Source organism: Macrotis lagotis, chromosome 5 (genome assembly GCF_037893015.1).
Source record: "Macrotis lagotis isolate mMagLag1 chromosome 5, bilby.v1.9.chrom.fasta, whole genome shotgun sequence".
In the NCBI taxonomy this organism is placed as follows: domain Eukaryota; kingdom Metazoa; phylum Chordata; class Mammalia; order Peramelemorphia; family Peramelidae; genus Macrotis; species Macrotis lagotis.
In genome coordinates this window covers 228,913,670-228,938,316 of record NC_133662.1, presented here as the reverse complement: position 1 = coordinate 228,938,316, position 24,647 = coordinate 228,913,670, and the positions used below count along the sequence as shown (strand labels likewise).

Below are 24,647 nucleotides of genomic sequence, written 5' to 3'. Positions count from 1 at the left end.
TGACCCTGGACAAGTCACTTAAACTCCATAAGTTTCCATTTCATCAGCTGTAGAAGTATAATAAAAGAACTTGCCTTCTAGGGGTGTTGTGAGTATAAAATGAGACACTGTGGGTAAAATTGATTAGTAAGCCTTAAGGTGATATGCCCATGCACCTCACTATCATTTCTTACAGATCAACCCCCTTGCTTTACAAGTGAGGAAACTGACACCTGAAAAATTGATCTGACCTGTCCAAGGTCACACAAGATTAAAATTAGTACTAGAACCCAGGTTTCCCAGGCCCCAACCCAGTAACACTGATTTCAGTATCTGATTTTCTCAGAACAAAATATTCCTTAAATGTGCTATTCACAGTGTAATATGTAGTGATAAATATTCTCCATTTTAGGTTGAGCAGTTGATCAGTAAGACATCAGAACTTGATGTAACTGAAAGCAGAACAAGAAGTGGAAAGGTTTTTCAGAATAACATGGTAAGTACATCATTCAGAATGAATTGTGTGTAATTCAACTGGTTTGTTTTATAATCTGAATCATTGTGAATCATGTTGTAGTTAAGATGGTATTAAAGTGAGAGAGTGTGGCCAATTAGATGACTACTCAGCTGAGATTTATGGATGGGGTGGTTTTACCTTAGAGAAGCCAACACAAATCAATATAGTATTTAGCATTGTTGCTTTAGAAACCCAGCTTTACCAGTTTACCAAGGGGTGATTATGCTGGTTCAAGCAAACTCAAACCTAAATGCCAATCTCCTCACCTGAGCTTCCCTATTACTGTTGAAGGCACTACTATCCTCCCAATTCACAATTTCTTCATTCTGACTCTTGCAACATATTCATTCCACCTTTATACCCTTTCTCCCATGCATCCCTTCTCCACTCACATAGGCATCACCATAGTTCAAGTTTTTATCACCTTTGGTTTATTTCAGTATCATCCTAATTGGTATTTCCACCTCATGTCTCACATCAGTCTGTCTTCCACCTGTCTTCCAAAGCTTTCCTAAAACATATGTCTGACCATGTCTCTCCTCACTCAATAAACTCTAACAGCTTCCTCATATCTTCTAGGATCAAACCTGAAATCCTCTGTCATTTAAAAAGTTTTCTGCCTTTCATTTTTTTAGCACATTATTTCCCACCATGAACTCTGTGATACAGCTATGCTAATTTGCCTGCTCTTTTTCCTATATGACACTACATCTCCCATTGCCATGTCTTTGTCCCCCACACCTGGGATGTATTCCCTCCTTATTTCTGCCTCTTAGTTATAAGTATCTTGTATCTGATCTTAAATATTTGTAATTATTCTCTTTATATGTGTTGCACTCCTTCACCAATTTCCTCTCATATTGGTAGGTTGGGGGTTCCACAAGACAATCTCTTCCCCTCAGAGGTCTAGGGGTAATCCTGAAGTATTTTTAAAATATTGTATTCAGGGAGATTGATGAATTTACCAGAAATCAGGAATCAGTACTTCAAAACCAAAAAATTAAAAATTAAAAATATTGTCACTCATGAGCCTAATCTGGTCTGTTCCCTAGTGATTATCAGTCTTCCCGAATTGATCATAGATTTGTTTGTAACTTCTTTATAACTTTTGTTGGTTGAATCAATAAAGAAATCTAGGCCTTGTGTATTTCCATTCGTTGGGATAAGGGTTTCTTTCCTCATTTTTTTTCTGTATTTATTTGTTGCATTTGTTGTAGTATATATACTTGACTACCCTACTTGAAAATAGGGACTGTTTCTTTCTTTGTATTTATTTCCCAGAGTCTAGCACAATAGTTGACATATAGCAGATGCTTAATAAGTGTTTGTTGATTGCTTGAATCAATTGGGACCCTGAAATATTTGATAACCCTGGTCTCTTTCTATTTTTCCCAGGTATAGGCTCTTTATAATTAGAGTAATTAATTATATAAATAATGCCAAACCTCCATTCAGTATAACTCTATTTATAGACCATACAAAAATTACCCTATTCTATAGCAAAAGCATTTAATGAAGACATAAAAGCAATGTAAATAACAAAAGGAAATAAAACAGTGTAATTATTCTCTACTCCATGGACAAATGCACACAGTTTCCTATACTTCCTTAGATGGAAGATGACAAAAATCTCTTAAGGAAAACTTACACAAGATGGGGAAACTATTGATTGGTCACTGGTCTCTTCGGCATGCACTCCCTTGCCCATTATGAAGAGATGCAGACTCTGCTGAAGTCTCTTAGATTGACTCTGGGGTCTTCAGAATTTGGCAATCTGTGTCATGGAAGTGCCATTAAATGCACTCACCCTTCTTCCCTCAGCTCTGTTTGAACTCCTTTTATTAGCCAAGGAGCCCAGATGTTTGGCTTGGGTGTCTTTCCAGGCCACTTCCTCTCTCTTCCTTTTCTTTTATCCATAGCATCTCCTCTTTTCTCTCTTTTTTTGGGGGGGATGTTTTTGCAAAGGCAGTGGGGTTATAAGTGACTTGCCTACAGTCACACAGCCAGGTAATAAGTGTTTGAGGTCAAATTTGAACTCAGGTCATCCTGACTCCAGGGCCAATGCTCTATCCACAGTACCACCTAGCTGCTCCTCCTTTCTTCTCTTCTTCACCAGGTTTGTGCTACTTGACCCAGCTCCATAGTTCCTGCAGTCCCCATTATATCCATCTAAATCACCATTTAATCCCTAACACCCTGTCTTCAGTCCTTCAGAGTGCTTAAGACTGTCCTGGAGAGCTCCTGTCCATGTTACACAGTGCTCTGAGGCTTAGAATTTGTTTTCCTTAGAACAATCCTGATATAGTCCTAGATAGCACTGCTTCCATCTTATAGGTGGAAGAAGTAGGTAAGTAGACAGGTGAAAGAAATTAAATGATTTGCCCAAGTTGGGTAGAATCACCTATGTGATGTAGTAGAGTCAAGAGTCAAACCTAGGAACCAAGGATATATGGCTAGAGAAACCTGTTCCCTCTGCTTGGTTGGCTCCACAAGGTGTCTTAATAATCCTGCCTTAAACAATCTCATGATGCACCTCCATGTTACCAATATTAGGGATCACCACCTCCCCCATGAGGACCTCCAGAAAAACTACACCAGTTTTAGGGTACTCTTTGGATCCACGTAGACTCCTGTTTGTCTTTGCTATTCAGCCAGAAGACACAGTGAATTCAAAAAGACATTTCATGAAATAGCACAGTAAGAAAATAAATTATTACTCTCCAAAATATATTATTTGGAGGAGCACCAAAAATGGGTACCCCCTTTCAATAAATAGTACATTCAATATCAATGAGAAGATAGACACCTGTAAGGAACACACATGTAAAGAATGTATAAAGGGCATGCACAAATGGAAAATGTGACCAGGTCATATATGAGGGTGGGGAATTCACATGACACTTCAGGTGCTATCACTCTGCTGCTTTTGAGGAACTTTCCCTTTTTCTTTCCCCCTCCTTCAGTATCACATCTCTGCTCCTAATTTCTCTCACCTGGACTGTTTCTAGAGTCCTCTAGAGTTAAGGTACTTCTCTACAAGAGGACCAGTATGGGTCTGTATCATCTCTCTTTGGGAAAAACAGAACCCCTAACTAGTTACAACTGGGGAAAGTTATTTTGTATAACGGGTTCTTGGAGTCTTTGGAAATTATTTTTAAAATATTTTTATAGCCATTTTAATAGAATTTGGTTTCCTTTGTAATCTTATGTATTTTAAACATTTAAAGCATGATTCTGAGAAGAAGTTTATAGACTTCACTAGATTGACTAGGCAATGCAAAAAAATGCTAAGAACTTATGTTGATTGATTGATGTATTTTGTTCTCAACGAGGACCAAAATAATATCAGAAAGTGTGTCCGACTTGGCTAATGAAACTAATACAAGCTCAGAATGCTATACCAAATAGTCCATGTGAACATTTGGGTTGGATCCTCTCCATCTGCTGATCTCAAATTTCTTTTGAGGTACTTCAGTACTACTATCAAGAAGAGAAGAGAGGAGGAGCAGCTAGGTGGTGCAATGGACAGAGTATTGGCCCTGGAGTCAGGAGTACCTGAGTTCAAATTCGGCCTCAGACACTTAATAATTACCTAGCTGTGTGGCCTTGGGCAAGCCACTTAACTCCATTTGCCTTACAAAAACTAAAAAACAAAATAAATTGTCTTAGGAAGAGTCTGAAGTTCACCTGGCAGGAGAAGAGACCAGACACTGAGGTCCTTTCTCAATCTAAACTGCCTAGCATTCTAGTGTTGCTATTCTAGGCATATGCTTGCTAAAAAAGACTTTCTTATGGAGAATTCATACAGCGCAAGTGCTCATAGAGGGTCAGAAAAGCAATACAAGGACACTCTCAAGGTCTCTCCTAAGAACTTTGGAATGAATTGTGTGACATGAATCAATATTGGGGGGTGTTTTTACAAAGTCTATGGGGTTATAAGTAACTTGCCCAAGGTCACACAGCTAGGTAATAAGTGTCTGAGGTCGAATTTGAACTCTATCTGCTGTGCCACCTAGCCCCCCCCCCCAGACAATTTAAATGGAAGCACTTCTGTTTCCTGACATGGTGCTGGTAGACTGTCCAGGTTTCACAGGCATATAGCAATGAGGTCAGCACAGTAGCTCTGAGGACCTTCAAGTTTGTTAGTCTTTTCTCTCCCACACTTTCTTTCGGAGCCTCCCAAATACTGTGTTAGCTCTGGCAATGTGGGTATCAACCTCATTGTCAATGTGTACCTACCTGAAAAGTACACTGCTGAGGTAAGTAAACTTGTCCACAGTCCTCAAAACTTCTCTATTTGCTGTGCTGACTGATGGAGCACTTGTATTTTCTTGATGTTAATTGTACTAAACTGTATTAATTGTACTAAAAAACAAAGCAAAAAAAAAAAATCCGACTTTTGTATAGTTAACACCTTATTAATCCAGACAGGTAAGAAAAAAAAACAAGAGAGTTTAAAATCATGAAAACTCAGAAAGTACCCAGGAGAAGGCAGTCAACAGTGTTAAGTGCAGCAGAGAGGTCAAAAAGGATTAAGATTGAAAAAAAGGTTCTCAGATTTGACAATGAAGAGATAACCTTGGTAACTTTGGAGAAAGTTGAGAAATGAAGTTGCAAAGGACTGGGAAGTAAGAGAGACCTGTGAATAATGGAAGGGATTAAATACAAGAGATGTTGTTAAGATATAATTAAAGAAATGGGGCAACTGACTGAATATGTGACATGATGAAAAGTGAGGAAATGTGGATCTGGGTATGTGAAAGTATGGGCTATCATAGAAACAGAAATTCAGAAGAGGGTTAAGTTTTAAAGGAACTATGTTAAGTACTATCATCAGGGTTGAGACATCCAAAGGATAACAAGTGTGAAATGTCTAATAGTCAATGTGGGACTGAAACTGAGAAGAGAGTCTAGGGCTGCAATGTATGATCAGGGAGGTATTTAATAATTGCTTGTGGATAGATTGGAAGGAAAAAAAAAGATATTTTTCTAAGTTAGGCAACATAATTCAGTGATTTTCTAATATCTCTAAGCCTTTTCATCATTCTCCCTTTTTCTCAAAGAATATATAGATAAGAACTCTGAAATTCTTTTATCTTATCATTATGTACCATTCCTAATTCCTTATGCCTTACTCTTCCCAAGCTATCACCTCTGCTCCAGCTATATACTCGTCTTTTTTTGAATCTTTAGTGAACTAGTTCAAATTTACGTTCTTCTCTAACCCACAAGTTCTTGTTCCCTTTTCCATTCACTGTTCATGTTCTTGCCAAAGCCCAACCCCGTATTATTCCCACATGTGCTGCTGAACAGGACAAAAGGAAGTCTGAATTGAGTCCACTACAGATTAGTTACCTAATTTCAAATAAATTTTCACTGAAATAAAGCGATCCTTTTCCTCCTCCCTAATAAATTTTCAGTCCTCACAAGCGACTATTTAAACATTTCCTTTTCTTCTTTCATCCCCACCCATTCATCTGAGGATCTCTTCTCATACTTCACTAAAAAAAAAAGACCATTCTCCAAGAACTTCCCCTTTTCCCTTATCTCACAACAATTTATCCATACCTGAAGACCCCTTTACAACATTTCCTCTTTTTCATTATTTATTCAATTGACATTTGTTCTTCATTCTCGAAGAAAACCATGACATCAGGGAGATAATGTCATGACATACATATTGAATGGGTTTGAGTGGGGGGAGGAGGGCTGTGCTAAATCACCAGAATCAGGATCAGGATCAGGATGAGTAGAGGTGTCCCCAGATGTAGTAGGAGACCTTGACTTTTTAAAAACTAGATCTTTCCCAGATCACAGTTTGACTGAGGTGGCACCCATTAAATGATTAAGGCTAGATAAAAGAAAAATGAGGCCAAGAGGCCAAGTAGGACCACATATCTAGTCCACAATCAGTCTGGAAGGGGGATGACTGTCAGGCTTGACAGCTCTTCAAATATTTACTAAAGTCTGTGTACCAGGAAGGGGAGGGAGGAAGAGAAAGGAAAATTCCTTCTGCAACAGCACCTCCTGTGTGCCAGACCCTGGTTCCTTGAGGTGTGGCCTTTTGCACCAGCTGCCATGTTGGTGAGGATGCTATGATGCTAAGTTGTTGACTCATGTCTCACTGTGAGTGTATTCCCAAGATTCTATCTTGGACCATCTTCTTCCCTCTATATTCTCTCTACTAGTGATCTTATCAGTTCCCATGGGACAACAATTAAAAAGATAATCATAAAGCAAAATTAATTTCATGGTATTTTTGCATTAGATTTTGTCTATTGTTCACAATTTTGACAGGAATCACAATTTTATGTTTCAAAAAGTTTTTAAACAAAATTATACTTTTATAACTGATTTAAAAGGTAGCTATTAATAGTGTTCTATTGGGGTGGCTCGGTGGCGTAGTGGATAAAGCACCGGCCTTGGAGTGAGGAGTGCCTAGGTTCAAATCTGGTCTCAGACACTTAATAATTACCTAGCTGTGTAGCCTTGGGCAAGCCACTTAACCCCATTTGCCTTGCAAAAACCTAAAAAAAAATAGTGTTCTATTGTATTTTGCCTATGCAACATCCTTCCTTAGTACCCAAAAGTGATCATCCAGTATGCCTGGGCTACATTACCCTGGTACCACTTTTTCTTTGTCATGATTTCTTGATGTAAGCATTTCTCATACTTGTCACTTAAAACACATTGATTTTCTGGAAAGAAGTTCAAATGTGAACCTAATAAATAGGTTTTAAATATGTTACATTCTTTACTTTCATAAGCTTTGAAAACATATTGAGATTTTTTGCTAATTACCTGTCTTGGTCACTTAAAACAATTATTCCAATGAAGCTCCTTCAACTTCATTCAACTTATCTTTAAAGTATTTATCTTTTTGTTTTGAATAATATTTCTTCCAATTACATATAAAAGCAATTTTTGACATTCTTAAAAAATTTTGAATCCCAAATCCTCTCCCTTCCTCCTTCCCTCTGTCTCCTCTCCCCTACTTGAAATAGCAAGTAATTTGATATGTTTTTCAACATGCAAAATGTATTTCCACATTAGTCATATTGTGAAAGAAAACACAGAAAAAAACCCACAAAAAATGAAAAATAGAATGTTTTGATCTGAATTCAGACTCAGTTCTTTCTCTGAAGGTAGATAGATAGCATTTTTCATCAAAAGTCCTTTGGAATTGTCTTGGATCATTATATTGCTGAGACTAACTAATTTCAGCAGTATAATAATCATAGATAATTCTAAAAGACTTGTGATAGAAAATACCATCCATATCCAGAGAAGGAACTGTGGAACTTAAATGAAGACCAAAGCTTACTATCTTCATACAATTTCATAAAAGTTGTCTTATGTATGGTCTTTTTTTCTGTATAATTTTTTTTCCTGGTTTGGACTTAATTCTTCTTTTATAACATGTTTAATATGGATCTATGTTAAGCATTGTTATACATATTTAGCTTATAATAAATTGTCAAGGGGAGGGGGGAGAGAGGGGAGAGAGGGGAGGGGGGAGAGGGGAGAGGAGGGAGGAGGGAGGGAGAAAAATCTAAAACTCAAAACCTTGCCAAAAAATGATTGTTGAAAACTACCAGTGCATGTAGTTGGAAAAATACATTTTCTTATTTTATATTTTGTTTTTTGCAAGGCAATAGAGTTAAGTGACTTGCTCACACAGCTAGGTAATTATTAAGTGTCTGAGGTCAGATTTGAACTCATGTCCTCCTGACTCCAGGGCTCTATCCACTGAGCCACCAACTGCTCCAAAATAAATATTTTTTTAAAAAAGAATAATTAAGTCATTCAGTTCTCCTGATTCTATTCACTCTACTTTATAACAATTCATGTAAGTTATTTCAGGTTCTTCTGAAACCTTCCTGCTCATCATTTATTATGTCACAATATAGTATTTCATTACATCCATATACTACAACTTGTTCAGCCATTCCCCAATTGATGTACATCCCCTCAACTTTCAATTCTTTGCCACCACAAAAAGAACTATTATAAAAATTTTTGTATGAATTGATCCTTCCCCCAATCCACTTTTGGGGTTGGGATACAGACCTAGTGGTGTATTGCTGCATCAAAGAGTATGTACAGTTTAACCCTTTGGGCATAGTTCCAAATTGCTCTCCAGATTTGTTGGATCACTTCACAACTCCATAAAAGGTCTATTTGTATCCTAGTTTTCCCATTACCCCCCCCCAACATTTATCATTTTCCTTTTATATCATATCTGATAGGTGTGAAAGTTGCATTTCTCTAATAGTGAATTTAGAGCATTTTTTCATGATTGATTTCTTCATCTGAAAACTACCTGTTCATATTCTTAGACCTTTTATCATTTGGGAAATGACTTTTATTCCTAAGTTTGACTCGGTTCTCTATGTAATATAGAAATGAGGCCTTTATCAGAAATACTTGCTGAAAATAATTCCCCCCAACATTCTGCTTTCCTTCTAATCTTGAGCATTGATTTTGTTTATAAAAGACCTTTTAAATTTAATATAATCAAAATTATCCATTTTACAACTTGTAGTGATCTTTATCTCTTGTTTGGTCATACATTGTGTTCCTTTGACCATAGATCTAACAGATAAACTATTCCATGTTTACCTTTTGTGTCTTAATCATGTATTACTTTCCACAATGGTAACAGGCCCCCCATACCTATCTTCTTAAGTTGACAGATTTTCCAGACACACTAGACTCAAAAGTATGCAAGGGACCCTGAACATGTCAAAGATGAAGTTTGGCCCTCTAAGCTGGCACAAATTGTTGTTTGTTTTCTAAGTTGGACTCAGGCAACAGTCAGTCTGCACCAGGAGAAACTTTTGTGTAGCTAGGATCTTGGTAGATAAACAGACCACCCTCTCTTCATGGTCTCTTCATCCCTTTTTCAAGGGAAAAGAATGGTGCTTTTGTCATCACTTTTCTTCTTTACTTCAAGAGAGTTCCCCCATCACTTCTTTTCCCTGTAACTTAAATACCCCAAGCTTTCACTGCACCAATGGGCCCCTTGGTATAAGAAATTCCCACATGTGTGTGCCTTTCTTTTATAATAAATCCAGTTGCAACCCATGTCTCATTGTGATACTGTTTTTTTGGTTAACAATCTTATCCTGATATGCAATGTTAAGATATTGTTCTTTCATAATTTATGCCATACTACTTTCTAGTTTTCTCAACAGTTTTTGTCAAGTAGTGAATTCTTGTCCCAAAAGGTTAGGTCTTTAGGTTTAACAAACACTAGATTACTTTGCTCATTTATTACTGTGCATTTTATACTCAATCTATTCAACTGACTCATCACTCTTTCTTAGTACCAGATTGTTCTAATGAGTATTGCTTTATAATGTAGATTAAAATCTTGTAAGACCCGGCCACCTTCACATTTTTTTAATTCCTTTTTTATTCTTGATCCCTTTTTCTTCCAGATGAATTTTATTATTTTTTCTGATTCTATAAAATAAAATTTTGGGAGTTTATTTGTAATGGCATTGGATAAGCAAATTAATTTAGTTTCAATTGTCATTTTTATTGTGTGGCTCAGCCTACATATGAGCAATTGATATCTTTCTACTTATTTAGATCTGACTTTATTTGCATAAGAAGTATTTTATAATTGTGTTCATATGGTTTCTGGGTATTTCTTGGCAGGTAATTCCCAAGTGTTTCATATTGTCTATGGCTGTTTAAAAAGAAATTTCCTTTTTTTATCTCTTGCTGCTAGACTTTGTTGGTAATATATAGAAATGCTGATGGTTTATGTGAGTTTATTTTATAGCCTGCAGAAGTATTCATCTTTTAATCCTCCACTTATCTGAGAATCTACAAATACCCTCACTTTAGTTTTGACTTTCTTAATTCATAAAATTTTATTTTTAGATAAAGAAAATCTTTATTATTTTTGTTTTATCACCTTGACCAAATTTTTCAGCAAGCTAAGTTTAGTCTTAGATGGACTTGGCTTCTAATTAGTGATTAGGGTTCCTCTTCTCATACTCATTGATTTGCTAAATTCCCAAGTTGAGGGGAAAATGTTTTAAACTTCCCAGACTAGGGAGTAAAATATTAATTAGATATGGACAGGTCATTTATCCTAATATTCAAAAAATGCTAAATACAGAATACATGTAGGCACACAGTAACAGAATGAGTTCAGCAGGATCCAGTCATTTGTAACTACTGTTAGAATCCCCTGAAATACTGGTGTTTAATGATATCAGAACAGAGGGTATTTTGGAATACTGCTAATTAGGCATTTGACATAGCATCTTGGTTTAGCACTGAAATCTGGTAAGATAGGCAGTGTCCTTTAAGAACACTGGAATTGTTGTTGAGAGCTTCTCACACCTGGTCTCAATTCAACTCTGATCTCTTGTTGGAGCTCTAGACCATTTGAATATATATGATCACCTCCAACCTTGAACACATTCACCTCTGGATATCCATATCAGGAAAGATCATAAGGGGAGAAGACAGACACATCCAGCCTCCTGTGCAAATCTCATCCATCTGTGGCCTCCTGCAAAAAGATTCACCCTTCTCTATCTCTAACTAGCGTTACTTAATCCACCTGGAGAACTGAAGCCAAGAATATGACATTGGATACTGTATCATCTTGTATCTACTACAGCATCTCACCCCAACTGGCTGCAGTCCCAGGCTAGGGAGTTCACTAAGGATTGACTATTTAGGATTTAGGATCTCATGCTAAAACAGCAAGACTTTTAAGTGATAAGTTACTTGCTGAGCCAGAAGTTGACCTCAGAGCTCCTCTGCAGCTCTGTTTCATGGAATGCTCTTCACAGCTCCATTCATCCCCTACTACATCCAATAATTCAGCAATATTTGGCATGCCCGAGCTGTAATCCTAATTAAATAACAATCACTTTAAAAATCCCAAAGATAAGCCAAAAACATTTGTCACATTTGATACTTCTCAAGGAAAATGTCCAAATTTTATTGCCCTCTTATAGAAGATTTCATCTCTTTCAGATCGATTTAGGAATAAGTTATGACAGGAACATTTAAGTATGCTTGAGATGTTAAATGAGAAGCTGAAGATGCAAAGATTACTTAAAAGGGGATTTACCTTCCTGATCTCCTTGGTTGAAGAGTGTATCTCATCTTTTCAGTCTGAAACATCAGGTTCAGGTTTTTCATCCAGATTCTAGGTTTCTGATGCTTTTGATCCAAATAGTTCTTTACTGTATAAAGCAGTTCTTACAGTTTATGGTAGATTTACATATTGTACTTGTGTTTTAGTCTTGAAATCTATTTGTCCACCAAAAATAGTATTCTGTTGAGTGGTCTTTTGTTCTTTTGAAATTGTAGGAATTGTAAACAGGGTAATTCTAGCCCTGTGTAGAGTTGGTCAGTAGTCCAAAAAAAGAATATTGGCACAGATGAAGGGCTCATCATCCTGGTCACCTATTTTTACAATCAGGATATGTTTTCTTAACTGCAAGAGTTAAGTTTTGCTTCAGATCTAAAGATTAGCTCACCAGATTCATAACAAGTTATTTTAGTGATCTAAATATGGGGCATATTGAGAATTTAAATCATTTACACCACTTTTTACAAAGTGCAAGACATTGAGAAAACAATATTAGAAACACCTGAATAATATGACAGTAACCCAGTCAACCTTGTCACAAAATATTTAGTGCTTTCTCACTGTATCCTTCTCTCCTATATCCTCAGTCCCTTCTAACCAAATTACACTTGATTATTTATACTGCATGTGCAGCAAGGATGCTCTCTCTCTCCTTCCCAGAGTCTGACTTGGTACAGGGTTCTAGGGACACCTGAGGAACAGGGATATATCTCTTTTCAAATGTCACTGACTTGAACCCCTACTGGCAGTTTCTAGTTCCATTTAACAAGTTATAGAAATACTTTTATAAAGGGATACTAACTTTATAGATACAGCAGAAACAGATTTATAACTATTTTCCCCAATATCTCAGGGGTATTATCCCTATATCACCTCAGTTTAACAGGGTAGGGGAGGACAAGATCAAACTCATAACTTAGGTCAGGTTATATAGCATTTGTCAATCCAAGATCCTGTTTGGATGTGGCATTACACCTGGAAGTCCACAAAGTTACCCTCCCTGTTCTTTGGGGGTACATTGAAATGAGACTGGCAGAAATATCCTGCCTTAATTCTGACTCAGGTTCCTTTGGGTCATTCTCTACCCCTAGAATGAAAAAAAAATAAATCAGACCAAAGACAGAGGCTTATTTCTTGGCTCCGTGACCTCAAAGGGGAAGAAGGCCCTATGTCTCTTTTCCTTTATAGGATAGTCCCTTAGACACAAATGAATGAAAAAGAGGAGACCAGAACTGATAACAAGTCTTTCTGGAAGATGCCAACTATCCTGGCTAATTTTGGCTAATTCCAGTTAATATCAATTGGAACAGAACCAGCCTCTAATCTCTGAATAGCTGGAGCTGAACAGAGCAGGCTAGAGACAGGAGAGTCAGGGATTAAACAGAATTTTAATTAATTTCAGGAGGAGGGGAAACGACACTGGCAAGTAGAAGTGCTCCCGATGGGGAGGGCTTATCTTGCTGGAGGAAAGGCAGAGTTTATAGACATAGATCTCAAATGAGCTGAACCAGGGCATAATCATTTTGAGGTCTTGCGTTCCTGCTTCCACGGCAAGCCAATGCATGAATAGTATTGCTGGTTCTTGTCTCACAGCAGGCAGGGGAGGGCACTACCAGGTTTGGTTTACTTAACCGTTTCAAGGAATAAGGATTATGAACATTAAGAGAGGGGATAGATAGCTTTAGGCAACAGCACTTTGGCTCTCAGGTCCTTGGAGAATAGGGGTCATAAATTCCTCAGTGATCAAACACCTGGGAGTGGGATCATCCTTAGCAAAGGATTGTTGTGATTCTAAGCACCACAGCCTGTTTGCTGGGTCCAAATTCTGGGAAATAGGGTGTTTCCAAAATAATTTTGACATAACCAAGTGAAAAAGGTTGTCCTCAGTCAGTTATAGTATGTCTCCACAAAAGCAGGGGGTGGTCTACTGCCAGCTTATAGCAAAGGTGATTGTTAATATTCTCACTGTGAATCTTTACACCTTGAAAATGGTCAGCCTCAACAAGTCAGGGCTTTATTGTTTTGTTGGTTGTCTAGACATATGAAAGTTTGGAGAACATTTTAATCATGCAGTGTATCATGTACATATTTTTGGAGAGCCAATTGTGAAATATTTTCCATTTAATGTTAAACATTTTACTGCTTCATGTATTTCAATCTTTCCAAGGTACTTTTTTTTGCAAGGCAATGGAGTTAAGTGGCTTGCGCAAGGCCGCTCAGCCAGGTAATTAAGTGTCTGAGGTTGGATTTGAACTCAGGTCCTCCTGACTCCAGTGCCAGTGCTCTGTCCACTGTACCACCTAGCCGCCCCCAAAGGTAATTTTTTCCCTCCTCCTCCTGATTCTTCCAGAAGTACCAGCATCTTCCTGGTAGAGAGACCTCTCTTGATAAGGTCTGCATATATTCCAGATACCCATTACAAAAAATCTAATTCAAAATATTACAATAATGGTGGGTGTTCAAGAAATTACATTTGTACTTTCGAATTTAGCATAAAAATACACAAATAAATCAAAGGCTTTTATGTGGCAAAATATGCATTGAGCAGTATTATCATCTCTACATAAATAACTAAAAAATCAATTTAACTGGGGCAGCCAGGTAGTGCAGTAGATAGAACACTGGCCCTGAAGTCAGAAGTACTTGAGTTTAAATCCAACCTCAGACATTTAATAATTACCTAGCTGTGTGGCCTTGGGCAAGCCACTTAACCCCATTGCCTTGTAAAAACTAAAAAAAAAAAAAAATCGATATAACCAATCCCAACTGCTTTCTTGAATCCCAGTTCCACATTATCAACAGGATATTTCCACCTGGAAGTCCCTTTAGTTTTTCAGATTCAACAGTTCTACAGTGGATCTGGTTATTTTTCTCCCTAAACTTGTTCCTCATCCAGTCATCTTCATAACTTTTCCCTTCCTTACATCCTCTGTATCCAGTCCATGAATTACTCTTCTCTATTCACACTAAGGCCTTAAAACAGGCTTTTTCCTTTTTTGGATTGGATTGCTGCAGTCTCCTAATTGATTTCCCATCTTTTAGTCCTCTTCCCCCTTTGATCCATCTGTCATAATAATGTTAAAAATAATACTTACAAGGCACAGTCTTGGTCATGTTACACCAGTGCTCAGAAAGTATTGTATGGTTTCTAGGATAAAGTAGCAAACCTTATTACCTGGAAGTCTATGCTTCCCACAATCTGGCTCCAGCCTACCTTTCTAAACTGAGTTCATATTTATTCTCCAAATATTTTATTCCAGCAAATTAACCTGCTTGCCAGTGCCAGAGCTTGGTATTCCGTCATCTGTCTTATGCTATACTGTCTTCCATAATTAGATTAAGTCCTTTAACTCCTTGAAATCATTCATTTTGCTCAAGTTATCTCATGTTTCCTTATCTATATATTTGTTGGACTGTTGCATCTTCTTAATGGAGTGTAAATTCCTTGAGGGCAAGAATTTTTTTCTTTTATCCTTGTATCCAGTGCTTATCAGAGTACTTTTAGACGTAGTAGGTGGAATATGTTTGTTGAATGAATTATAAAATGTTCATATTCACAATGTTGCTATATATATAGCGATATTTATATTGACATATTTATATATTATACTGCAGTAATCTGTCTACCATGAAAATAAAAATGGAAAAAACATTGCAAATGCCAATAAAATCAGTGTTCCTCCAGGGAAGAATTAGGTGATTAACTTCTTTTTCTAATTTCTGAAGTTTCTATGACCATGTTAAATATGAGGTTTGTTATGACAGTGATAGATGACAATTATTTTGTCTCTCTTCAGGCTTATGTAAATCAGTCAGTGAAGACTTGTAAAGAAACTAAGAAAAGGAGACAATCTGAACCTGAGAGAAAGGTAAATTTATGTTGATTATGGAAAATTTATTACTGTAGTATATGTTGTAATGAAATGTGAATTGTCAGATTATCTCCTTAAACTAGTATTAAAATAATGACCGAGATAAATAATGAGTTCTCTATGGAGTGGTTTGTCTAGTATTGATAATTCATTGTTTAAATGTTGATTTTGAAAGTGAGTTAAGTTGGGGGCAGCTAGGTGGCACGGCGGATAGAGCACTGGCCCTGGAGTCAGGAGTACCTGAGTTCAAATCCCGCCTCACACTTAATAATGACCTAGCTGTGTGGCCTTGGGCAAGCCACTTAACCCTATTGCCTTGCAAAAACCTAAAAAAAAAATACACTAAAAAGGTGAGTTAATTCTTCAGTAAAATACTTGTCCACATAGCATTTGTAATAGTTAGAATCTTGTTCTCCTAAATCAGATCATAAGTCTTGCCAAAAAAAACCCCTAAAAACAAGCAAACAAAAAAAAAAACAAACAAGGCAATGGGGTTAAGTGATTAGTTCAAGGTCACACTAAGTATTAAGTGTCTGAGGTCAAATTTCATCTCAGGTCCTCCTGACTTCAGGACTGTTCTCTATCTACTGGACTTCCTAGCTGCCCCTAATATTCACATGCTTATAAAGAAGATGTGAGTTCTTTAACATCATTCAGAATCAAAGTAAAGCCCTACTATCTGACCCCATAGCAAATGAATAGAGACTTAAATTCACAATGAGGATTGTCCCAGAGGAAAGCATTCCTCCTTAAGCTGTGTTTTCTCTTGACAGTTTCTCCAACCATTTGGATCTTCCTGTAGTCAAGATTCATTGTCGAAAAGAGGAAGATTCAGTGAACCAAAGGATTACATATGAGATCATTTTCTCTTCTGCTTGTTTGTAAAGAGCTTTTCAACATTACTATTTAAACTAAATAATATAATGGTGAAATAAAATAACATTTTAAGTTGTGTCTCCTCCCCATCCCTACCCACAATGAACTTCAAACTTTATGTGTATAATCCTCAAATAATTTGCACACATTTCACAATTGACTATAGCTTAAAATATTATGAAATAAGAACCAAATTTTGATTTACTCTGAGAAAATTCTGAAAAAAGTTTGTGTAGCAAAGGCAAATAATATTGTCAGATAACTGGTTTTCCAATTAGTACTGGACTATATTTGGTAGTCTTCATTTAGAAATACATTAATTTTTAATTTACTTTTGCTACTACCAATTTTTGAAATAATATATTTTGAGATATTAACATTGGGGGGATCTACAATTATATGTCTTTTTGAACTTTACCATAAAAATTGAGACTGTCATTGTATTTTTATTAATACAATGTTCTTTAGTTCTTTTTTATAGAATATTAAAATGATGATCTATAATTTATTGCAAAAATTGGCATTTAAAATTTTTTTACAAGTATAGTAATAGATTTTATTGTATGATATTTTAAAAATAAGTTTTCTCTGCTGCTTTCCCTTTATCACTATAGTATGTATATCTATGTATTTTTGTCTTCCCCCTCACAGAGTCAACCCTTATGACAAAAACAATTTTTTAAGGAGTAAGTCAGCACAATTGGCCAAAATACATAGCAAAAGTCTGAAAACATGTAAGGCCTGTGTTCTTCCACTCCCCAAAATGGGTAGGTTGGAGGTGTTTTTTCATAATTATTCATTTGAGGGGCATTAGGTGGTTACAGTGGATAGAGCACCAGCCCTGGGGTCAGGAGTACCTGAGTTCAAATCTGGCCTCATGCACTTAATAATTACCTAGCTGTGTGGCCTTGGGCAAATCATTTAATCCCATTGCTTTGCAAATACCAAAAAAAGAAAAAGAAAAAAAAATTATTCATTTGAGCACTGTTTGAGCTTTGAAATTTTGTAACATTTTTTTATTTTTTTGATCTATTGTTCTTTTCATATATTGTAGTCACTGTGTATTTTGTCTCCTTGGCTCCACTTACTCAACTCCTTATCAGTTCATCTTCTGCTTTCCATTTTTCTCTGCACTCATCACATATATCTTTTCTTTTACTATAAGTTTATTTTTTTTTTTAGGTTTTTGCAAGGCAGTGGGGTTAAGTGACTTGCCCAAAGGCCACACAGCTAGGTAATTGACGTGTCTGAGGTCATATTTGAACTCAGGCCCTCCTGACTCTGGGCTGGTGCTCTATCCGCTGTGCCACCTAGCAGCCCCTATAAGTTTATTTTTCCAACTACATGCAAAGATAGTTTTCATTTTCAACCTTCCTTTTGTCTAAGGTTTTGAATTCTACATTTTTCTTCCCCTCCCCTTCCCTTGACATTGAGAAATCTGAGCTAGATGATCCATGTATATGTTAGCCATATTAGCACTTGTATCATTTCTTGCTGTAATAATCTTTAATTATATCCATGCACTAGTTGGTTTCGCCGCTCCCCAGGTGATGGGCATCTTTGTTTCCAACTGTCAGCTATCACACAAAGTGCACCTATAGATATTTTGGAGGTCATTATGCGTGGAGTCCGCTTGGAAGGGTGAACACGTTGTCATCACCCTATCTGCACAGCCCCTCAGTGGTGGCATTGTTTGCCATTTGTGCTGAATTGCAGAGTGAGGTGAAACCTCCGGGTCGGAAATGTGTCTCATTACACAAATAAAGCATTTACTGTTCGGAATCGAATGACTTTCTCGACTTTTAATTTAAAGAGCAGAACGGCAAGCGCAGGGGGCGGTGGAGCCTGAGAGGCGAGAAGCGCTATGGCAGCGCCGCCGCCCCCCGCTGGCAGAGGAGGGGCCCCCGGGCAGCCGCCTGCGCACCAGCGGCGAGGGTCCGCAGCGGGGAGCCCTCGGCACCCGCTACCCTGGCTTCCCCCGCGCGCAGGCCCGTGACGTCACGTGCCGGCCCACCCCCGAGCGGCCGCTGGGAGGCCCCTCCCCCGCCGGGCCGGGCCGGGCCTCCAGGCCGGGGTCCCTCATTGGACTGGCCGGCTGTCAGCCCGAGCCCCGGCCCGCCCCCTCTCCGTGGGGTTTGTCTGGACCGCAACACAATAGCGGGGGAGGCCCCTCCTCGCCACCGCCCATTGGCTGGAGCTCCGCCCTGGCCGCCTCTGATTGGTCCGAGCGAGAGCACCAAGCTAGGTTGCCTAGCGATCCCGAGGAAGCCGCGGCGTTAGTCCTTGTTCGCGGCGGAGGACCAGGAAGTAAAGTTGCGGCTTGCTCGGCGCCGCACAAGTTTGTCGGCCGCAAGCGCCGGAGGCTGAACAGGTGTCCAGCGGCGGGGAGCCTGCGGCCGCCCGGGCCACGCCAGCGGCCGCCGCCACGCAGGTGAGTGCGCCGCGGCCGGCGCCCGCCCTCGAGCCGGCTCGCCAGCCTCCGTGGGGCACCATCGCGCGGGGCCTGAAGTTTCCCGGCCCTCTGCCAGGCAGGCCTGCCTCCGTCGGGGCCTACTCGGACCTGGCTTGCGGGACAAACGCGGCTTGCTGGTTCCGCCTCACGGCTTCTTGTTTTCCATTCTAAATGTTGATTTTAAATTTCCCGAGGAGGCAGCCCGCAGGCGGGAGCCGGCCTGGCGGTGTCCGTCCGCTGCCCTTTCCGGAAGGACAGGCCCGGGGTGGGGTGCTGGCCCTGGGGATGGGAGCCCGCGCCCCGCGACCTGCCCAGGCTGGCGGGGGGCCCCGAGAGAACCCGTGTGGAAGGCCGCACCTGCCCGCCCTAGTCGCCGGGACCGTGGCCGGCCACCTGACGTCCCTTGGAGTCTCCAGTTGCCCATCTGTGAAAGGGGGGCTAGTGAACCCTAGAAGCCTGAGCCCTGGCCCATTACCTAGTGAAGTTTTTGGCTTTGATTTCAAGAAATACTTCTCGTGCAGTGGTTCCCTACTTTTGGACGGGCTCCATCCTTTTGCCCATTTCCTTAACACGTCTGCTTCTTTTCCTGATGTAGCCCGATGGTGCCCTTGTCCTTCACATTTGAAGGAAATGCCACCGATGAATCACCGGGAGATCATGTTCCATGAGATGTACAGTATCGGAAATGGATTTATAGTTATCAAACAACAAACATTAACCAAGATCCTGCTTCTTCCATAAGCATTGGCAATACAGGACCAAAAAGGGAAGAAAGGACCAGTTCTGTCTTCAGATCCTTATATTTTTTTGGAGAGCTTTAGCATGTGCACAAATATAGTACAAAATGATTTGAGGCAGGAGTGAACTCTAGCAACTGGTGAAGTCAGAAAAAAGTCTGATGGAAGGAGGTGGCAAGAGAGTCAAACTTTGAAGGTGTCTGGGAGGAGAGGGCACAGTCTGGGCATGGACGATGACTTGGATGAATGATGAAATATAAGGGGAAACTACTAATGCAGTTTGAATTGAAAATGGAATATGTATTACCAGAACAGTTTGAAGTCCCAAGTCAGGTCAAGGTGGCTGTGCATAGTAGGGGATGTATATGGATATGTTAGATAGGGATTTAGAATCCAGTTGATTAAATATTAGCAGTGAATGAGAGGAAGGAGTTCAGAATGACACTGGTGACTGATGATGGCGGTGCCCACAACAGATGCCAATCTGTCCATATTCCCATGCCACTTTCTCTTGTCAACAGTACCATGCATTTTGCCAAGGGGATAGCTGACTCAGGTTGGTTTAACCACACTACTCACCACAGTGCACAAGAACCTTGTTGCCCAACCAACATTTAGTCTTCTCTAGCCATGGAATAAAAGAATTGACTAGCCTCCAAGGAATGAGAACCTTGGCATCACCTCTTTAACTCTTTTCTCCTTTATCTTCCACTTTCTCCTTTTCTTTTCCTACTTGTGATTTCTTGAGGTTTATAGGCCTTGACTCATTCTGGCTCTGCTTGATTGACCAAAGATGAGTCTCAGGCTAAGCCCACATGGGCAGTGTTTGGGCCCTGATTGGTTTAGAGTAAATTCAAACAGCCATTGATTATATTTTTCCCCTTGGACTATGCAAAAAAGAAAATCCTAGTTCCTTTCTTTCTCACCTGTCTTAAATCATTGGAGTGCCCTGAGGATCTTACCCTCCCAACAATTTTTTTTCCTTCTTTTTTTGAAGTCATTTTTGGCCTCATTCCTTACCTAACCTTAATGATTGAATGGGTACTATCTCAGTCAAACCGTGGCCTGGAAAACACCTGAGTTTAACAACCCAAAGTCTTCTATATCCTCAGTCATTCTGATTCTGTATCTGGCCACTGAACCCAGATGGATCAGGAGGAGAAAATGAAGCCAGTGGTTTAACACAGCTCTCCCTCACTTGAACCCAACTCACTTGCTTGGCATGGCATCACTTCCCTGATGTCATTGTCATCTTTGAGAATGAAGGACAAACATCATCAACCTTTATCTTCCATGTCTAATAAGATAGTTTGTACCATCACAAAAATTCTTAAATCTGCTGCCTCCTGACCATTCCCACTGTTGTCATCTTAGGCCAGACCTCCTCACCTCTATCCCAGACTGTTATAATAGCCTTTCTGTCTTCTGACAGGAAGAATAGAGACATCTATTCTTTCTTTTCCTTCTGCAGTTCATTTGCCAGATTAACTTTCCTAATTCACATCACCTGTCACTTAACTTCACACATCAGAAACCTTCAGTAGGTTCTAACTGTCTTGAAATGGAGTTCAAACCCTGTAGTCTGGTTTTCAAAGGAGGCTATTCCCAATCTAGTTCTAGTCTACCTTTTCAACTTTATCTCACACTACATCTCATCATGAATTCTAAATAGCCACCAAACTGCTACTTGCCCAGCTCTGGAATACATCTCATGCTGTTTTCCTTCTTAAATGACCATCTCTTCATCTCTGCCTGGTGAAATCCTATCCATCTTTTAAGACTCAATCACCTCCTTTGTAAAGCCTTTTCCATTATTCTAAAGTGGAGTTTTCCTCCAAATAAAGCTTATAGAATCCTTTTTATTACCTTTACATGTTTTTATTTGATGTTGTGGGTTATAGTTATTTGAGTCCATGTCTTATTCAGAGTGTCAGTTTCTTGAAGACAAGTGTTTCTTAATTTTTGATCTTTCTCAGGATCTAGCTGGCCTGTGGTCTTAAGAGATGTATATTAGATGAATAAAAGAACTATGTTAAAAAATCAAACTGCCTATCCTTTTTAATTCGTAAATGCAGCAGGGAGGATATTTTACATTAGGTCATGGAAAGTTCACTCTTGAGCAGTAGACAGGAAGGATGACATTTTAATCATAAGAATATTAGCTAGTTGAGCAACAGGTTTCATAGTTTGATCTAACTCGTTTTATGAAGAAACTGATTCATTGCACCTCCCCTTTCTTACAAGGGTATATTTATTTTGAATTAATTTTAATATTTTCCCCAGTTACATATAAAAACAGTTTTTGACCTTTCTTTTTCACAATTTTACTTTCCAAATATTCCCTTCCTCTCCTTCATCACTGAGAAGATAAATGATTGATAAAGTTTATACATGTGTAGTCAGGTAATTGCCCTTTTAAAAGCAAATAGGATTTTCCAATTCATTGTTATAAATTTCACTCTAATTATCAACTTAAATTTTTAAATATTTCTTGTTTTGAGCTATATTGAGAGAGACAATTGAGGGTGTATATATATATATATTTATATATATATATAAATAAAAATATACATTTTTGAGTGTAAATACACACCCACATATATGTATATGTTCTTATTCCACTTCCCCTGGAACAGGTGAGAATGTCATCTTTGACTCACCGAGGCCGGCGGCGAGCTGAGGTTGACAAGAATTCTGAAAAAAAATTGGAAGGTGAGGAAGACTCCAACCAAGAGAGAGGTCTGGATAATGATGATTCCGGGGACTCTAAGGATATTCGCCTCAACCTTATGGAAGAGGTGTTGCTCCTGGGCCTGAAAGATAAGGAGGTAATGGAATTCAGGTATCCATCTCCATGTGTATGATACATATTAGTCATATTTATATTGAGAAGTTTTAAGAGAAGTAAAACTCCTAGGGTTTTTTGGGGGGGCAGTTTGCAAAGAATGGCTTCTGTGCTCCACAATTTTAGGGCTCCAGTTGCCTCTGGGAATGATGGCTGAGGTGTATAACATGAAAACTATTGGTTTAACTGAGAAACTTCTTAGATTTTGTGGAAGAGGAAAGCTAAAATGTTTCCAAACTGATGAAACAACTACTAAAAAGTCAAAAGTAACTACCCAGGGGCAGCTAGATGGCACAGTGTATAGAGCACTGGCCTTGGAGTCAGGAGAGACCTGAGTTCAAATTTGACCTCAGACACTTAATAATTACCTAGCTGTGTGACCTTGGGCAAGTCACTTAACCCCATTTGCCTTATAAAAAAAACAAAACAAAAAAATTGGAAAAGCCCTTGTAATAATAATTACACTCTCTTTACTTCCCATTTCTTAGGTGAAGCTACAGGCCTCTTTACATAGAAAATTGTTATTACTAGTACATCATTGTCCTGTACGTGTGTAAAGGACATACATAAAAATACTTGTGGGGAATGCTATGCCCTGTGGGAATGTATAGTCTTTACCTTAGGTAGAATTATAGGTTTGTTAATTGCAATTCATCAAAGAGTTATTTATTAAAAGGTCCTGAGTACCTCTTCCTTTTCCCTCTTCATTCCAGTTAGCTAAGAAAGTTGAATTAGGGATCTGTACTACAAAAGTAATATTCAATACAAATTAATTGATGTTAATTGTCATCTCACCATTATGATCCTGTCTTCTGTCTACTCTGCACTGTAGCCTCTCCCTGTTTAATGATCATCTAATCTCTAACAAATTCTGCTGTTTACACAGGGCTCTGAACAGGGTGGGTGCTAGTTAAATGGCCATTGCCTTTTGAATTGTTCTGTTTGGCTTTCATAGGGAAGGCTTTTTTATTTAACTCGTGGCACAAGAAATAGGAGAAAAATTCATAGGCATTTTTGAATTAGAGCATTTGGGAAGAAGCATTCTAATATACCTAAACTTTAGCAATTTTGAACTGCCAGTTACTTTCCTTCCTAGGCTTTTGAATGTATAAGTTAGCATTTATAAGAATGTAGAAGTACATCTGTACTTTTTTCTACTGGTCTTCCAAATTACCAACTTAATGCAAATGTTAATGGCCCTAAGACAGCTATCTGTCTAGCTAGGTCTTTAAACTTTATCCTAAAAGTAAGGGGGGGTGGTAGAGAGCAGAGGAGGGACTGTTGAAGCTTTTTAAGCATGAGATCATTTTGATAAAATTGGAAAGAAGCTCATTTAAGGACTTTAGCCAAAACCAGCTGTTTGCTTTTGATAGGATTTGTTAGACATCATATTTGATCTCTGGTTGTTTGGTATCAATCATACAAAGATAAATGTTAGGCCCATGATTTTTTATATAAAAAATTTCCTCTAACAATTATAAATCGACATCTTGTCCTAATTTATAGTTAGAGAGTTTCCTGAAACATTGAAGGGTTAAGAGAGCTGTCTAGGGTTACACTCCCAATCAAGTGTCCAAAGCAGGCCTTGAATCCAAGCCATTCTGGGTCACTAAGCTGTTGTTTTCATCATGCTGCCTACCAGTCACATACCAGAATAAATATGAAACTGTTTCTTTCCATGAAAAACTTTGTATCTCAACAGACTTACCTTTGAGATAATGTTACTAATGATTTCCATATTTCTCTGGTCAGAACCTCTGCTTAGCAATATTATTTAGTCAGCAGAAATTAAATGGAGATGTATATTTTAAAAGTCTGGAAGACAATTTTTCCAGATAATTATTGACCTTAAGGAAGATCTCACTTCAAGAGGTTAATTCACTTAGCTGTCTCCCAGATGTATTATATTCCAGATGTCACAGAAAGATAGCCTATAGCTATCTTCCCTTTTCTTGGAAATCTGTAGTTTAGGAGATATGCCACAACTTTCCTTGAAAATATAAATTCCTAAAAAAAAAATATATATATATATATATACACACACACACACACACATACATACACATACATACATATAAATTCCTTTATGATACATTGGGAAGTTCAAATATGGAAAAACACATTTGAAAAATTCAGTATTAACTCGGTCAAATATTAGTTGTCATAAAATGAGAATACTGAACCTAAGCATCAACTTGATCAAGGTAAAAATCGACCCATTTCCTGTTGAAAACAAGATTC

General features: G+C 38.5%; 1 protein-coding gene across 9 annotated transcripts in view; it reads left to right on the top strand.

Annotated features, from left to right (window-relative positions):
* HORMAD1 (HORMA domain containing 1) overlaps positions 1–24,647 on the top strand; it is a 90,067-nt gene that overhangs the window by 32,324 nt on the left and 33,096 nt on the right. For 8 of the 9 annotated variants that reach the window (XM_074188748.1, XM_074188744.1, XM_074188750.1 and 5 more), the window contains 3 exons: positions 392–475; positions 15,422–15,493; positions 16,270–16,751. The exons of the other annotated variant lie outside the window; for it this stretch is intronic. In XM_074188748.1, the coding sequence (XP_074044849.1) occupies positions 392–475; positions 15,422–15,493; positions 16,270–16,353 (240 nt within the window). In that variant the 3' untranslated portion in view covers positions 16,354–16,751. Of the gene's footprint in view, positions 1–391; positions 476–15,421; positions 15,494–16,269; positions 16,752–24,647 lie in introns of those variants that run through there. 9 annotated transcript variants of the gene reach the window in all.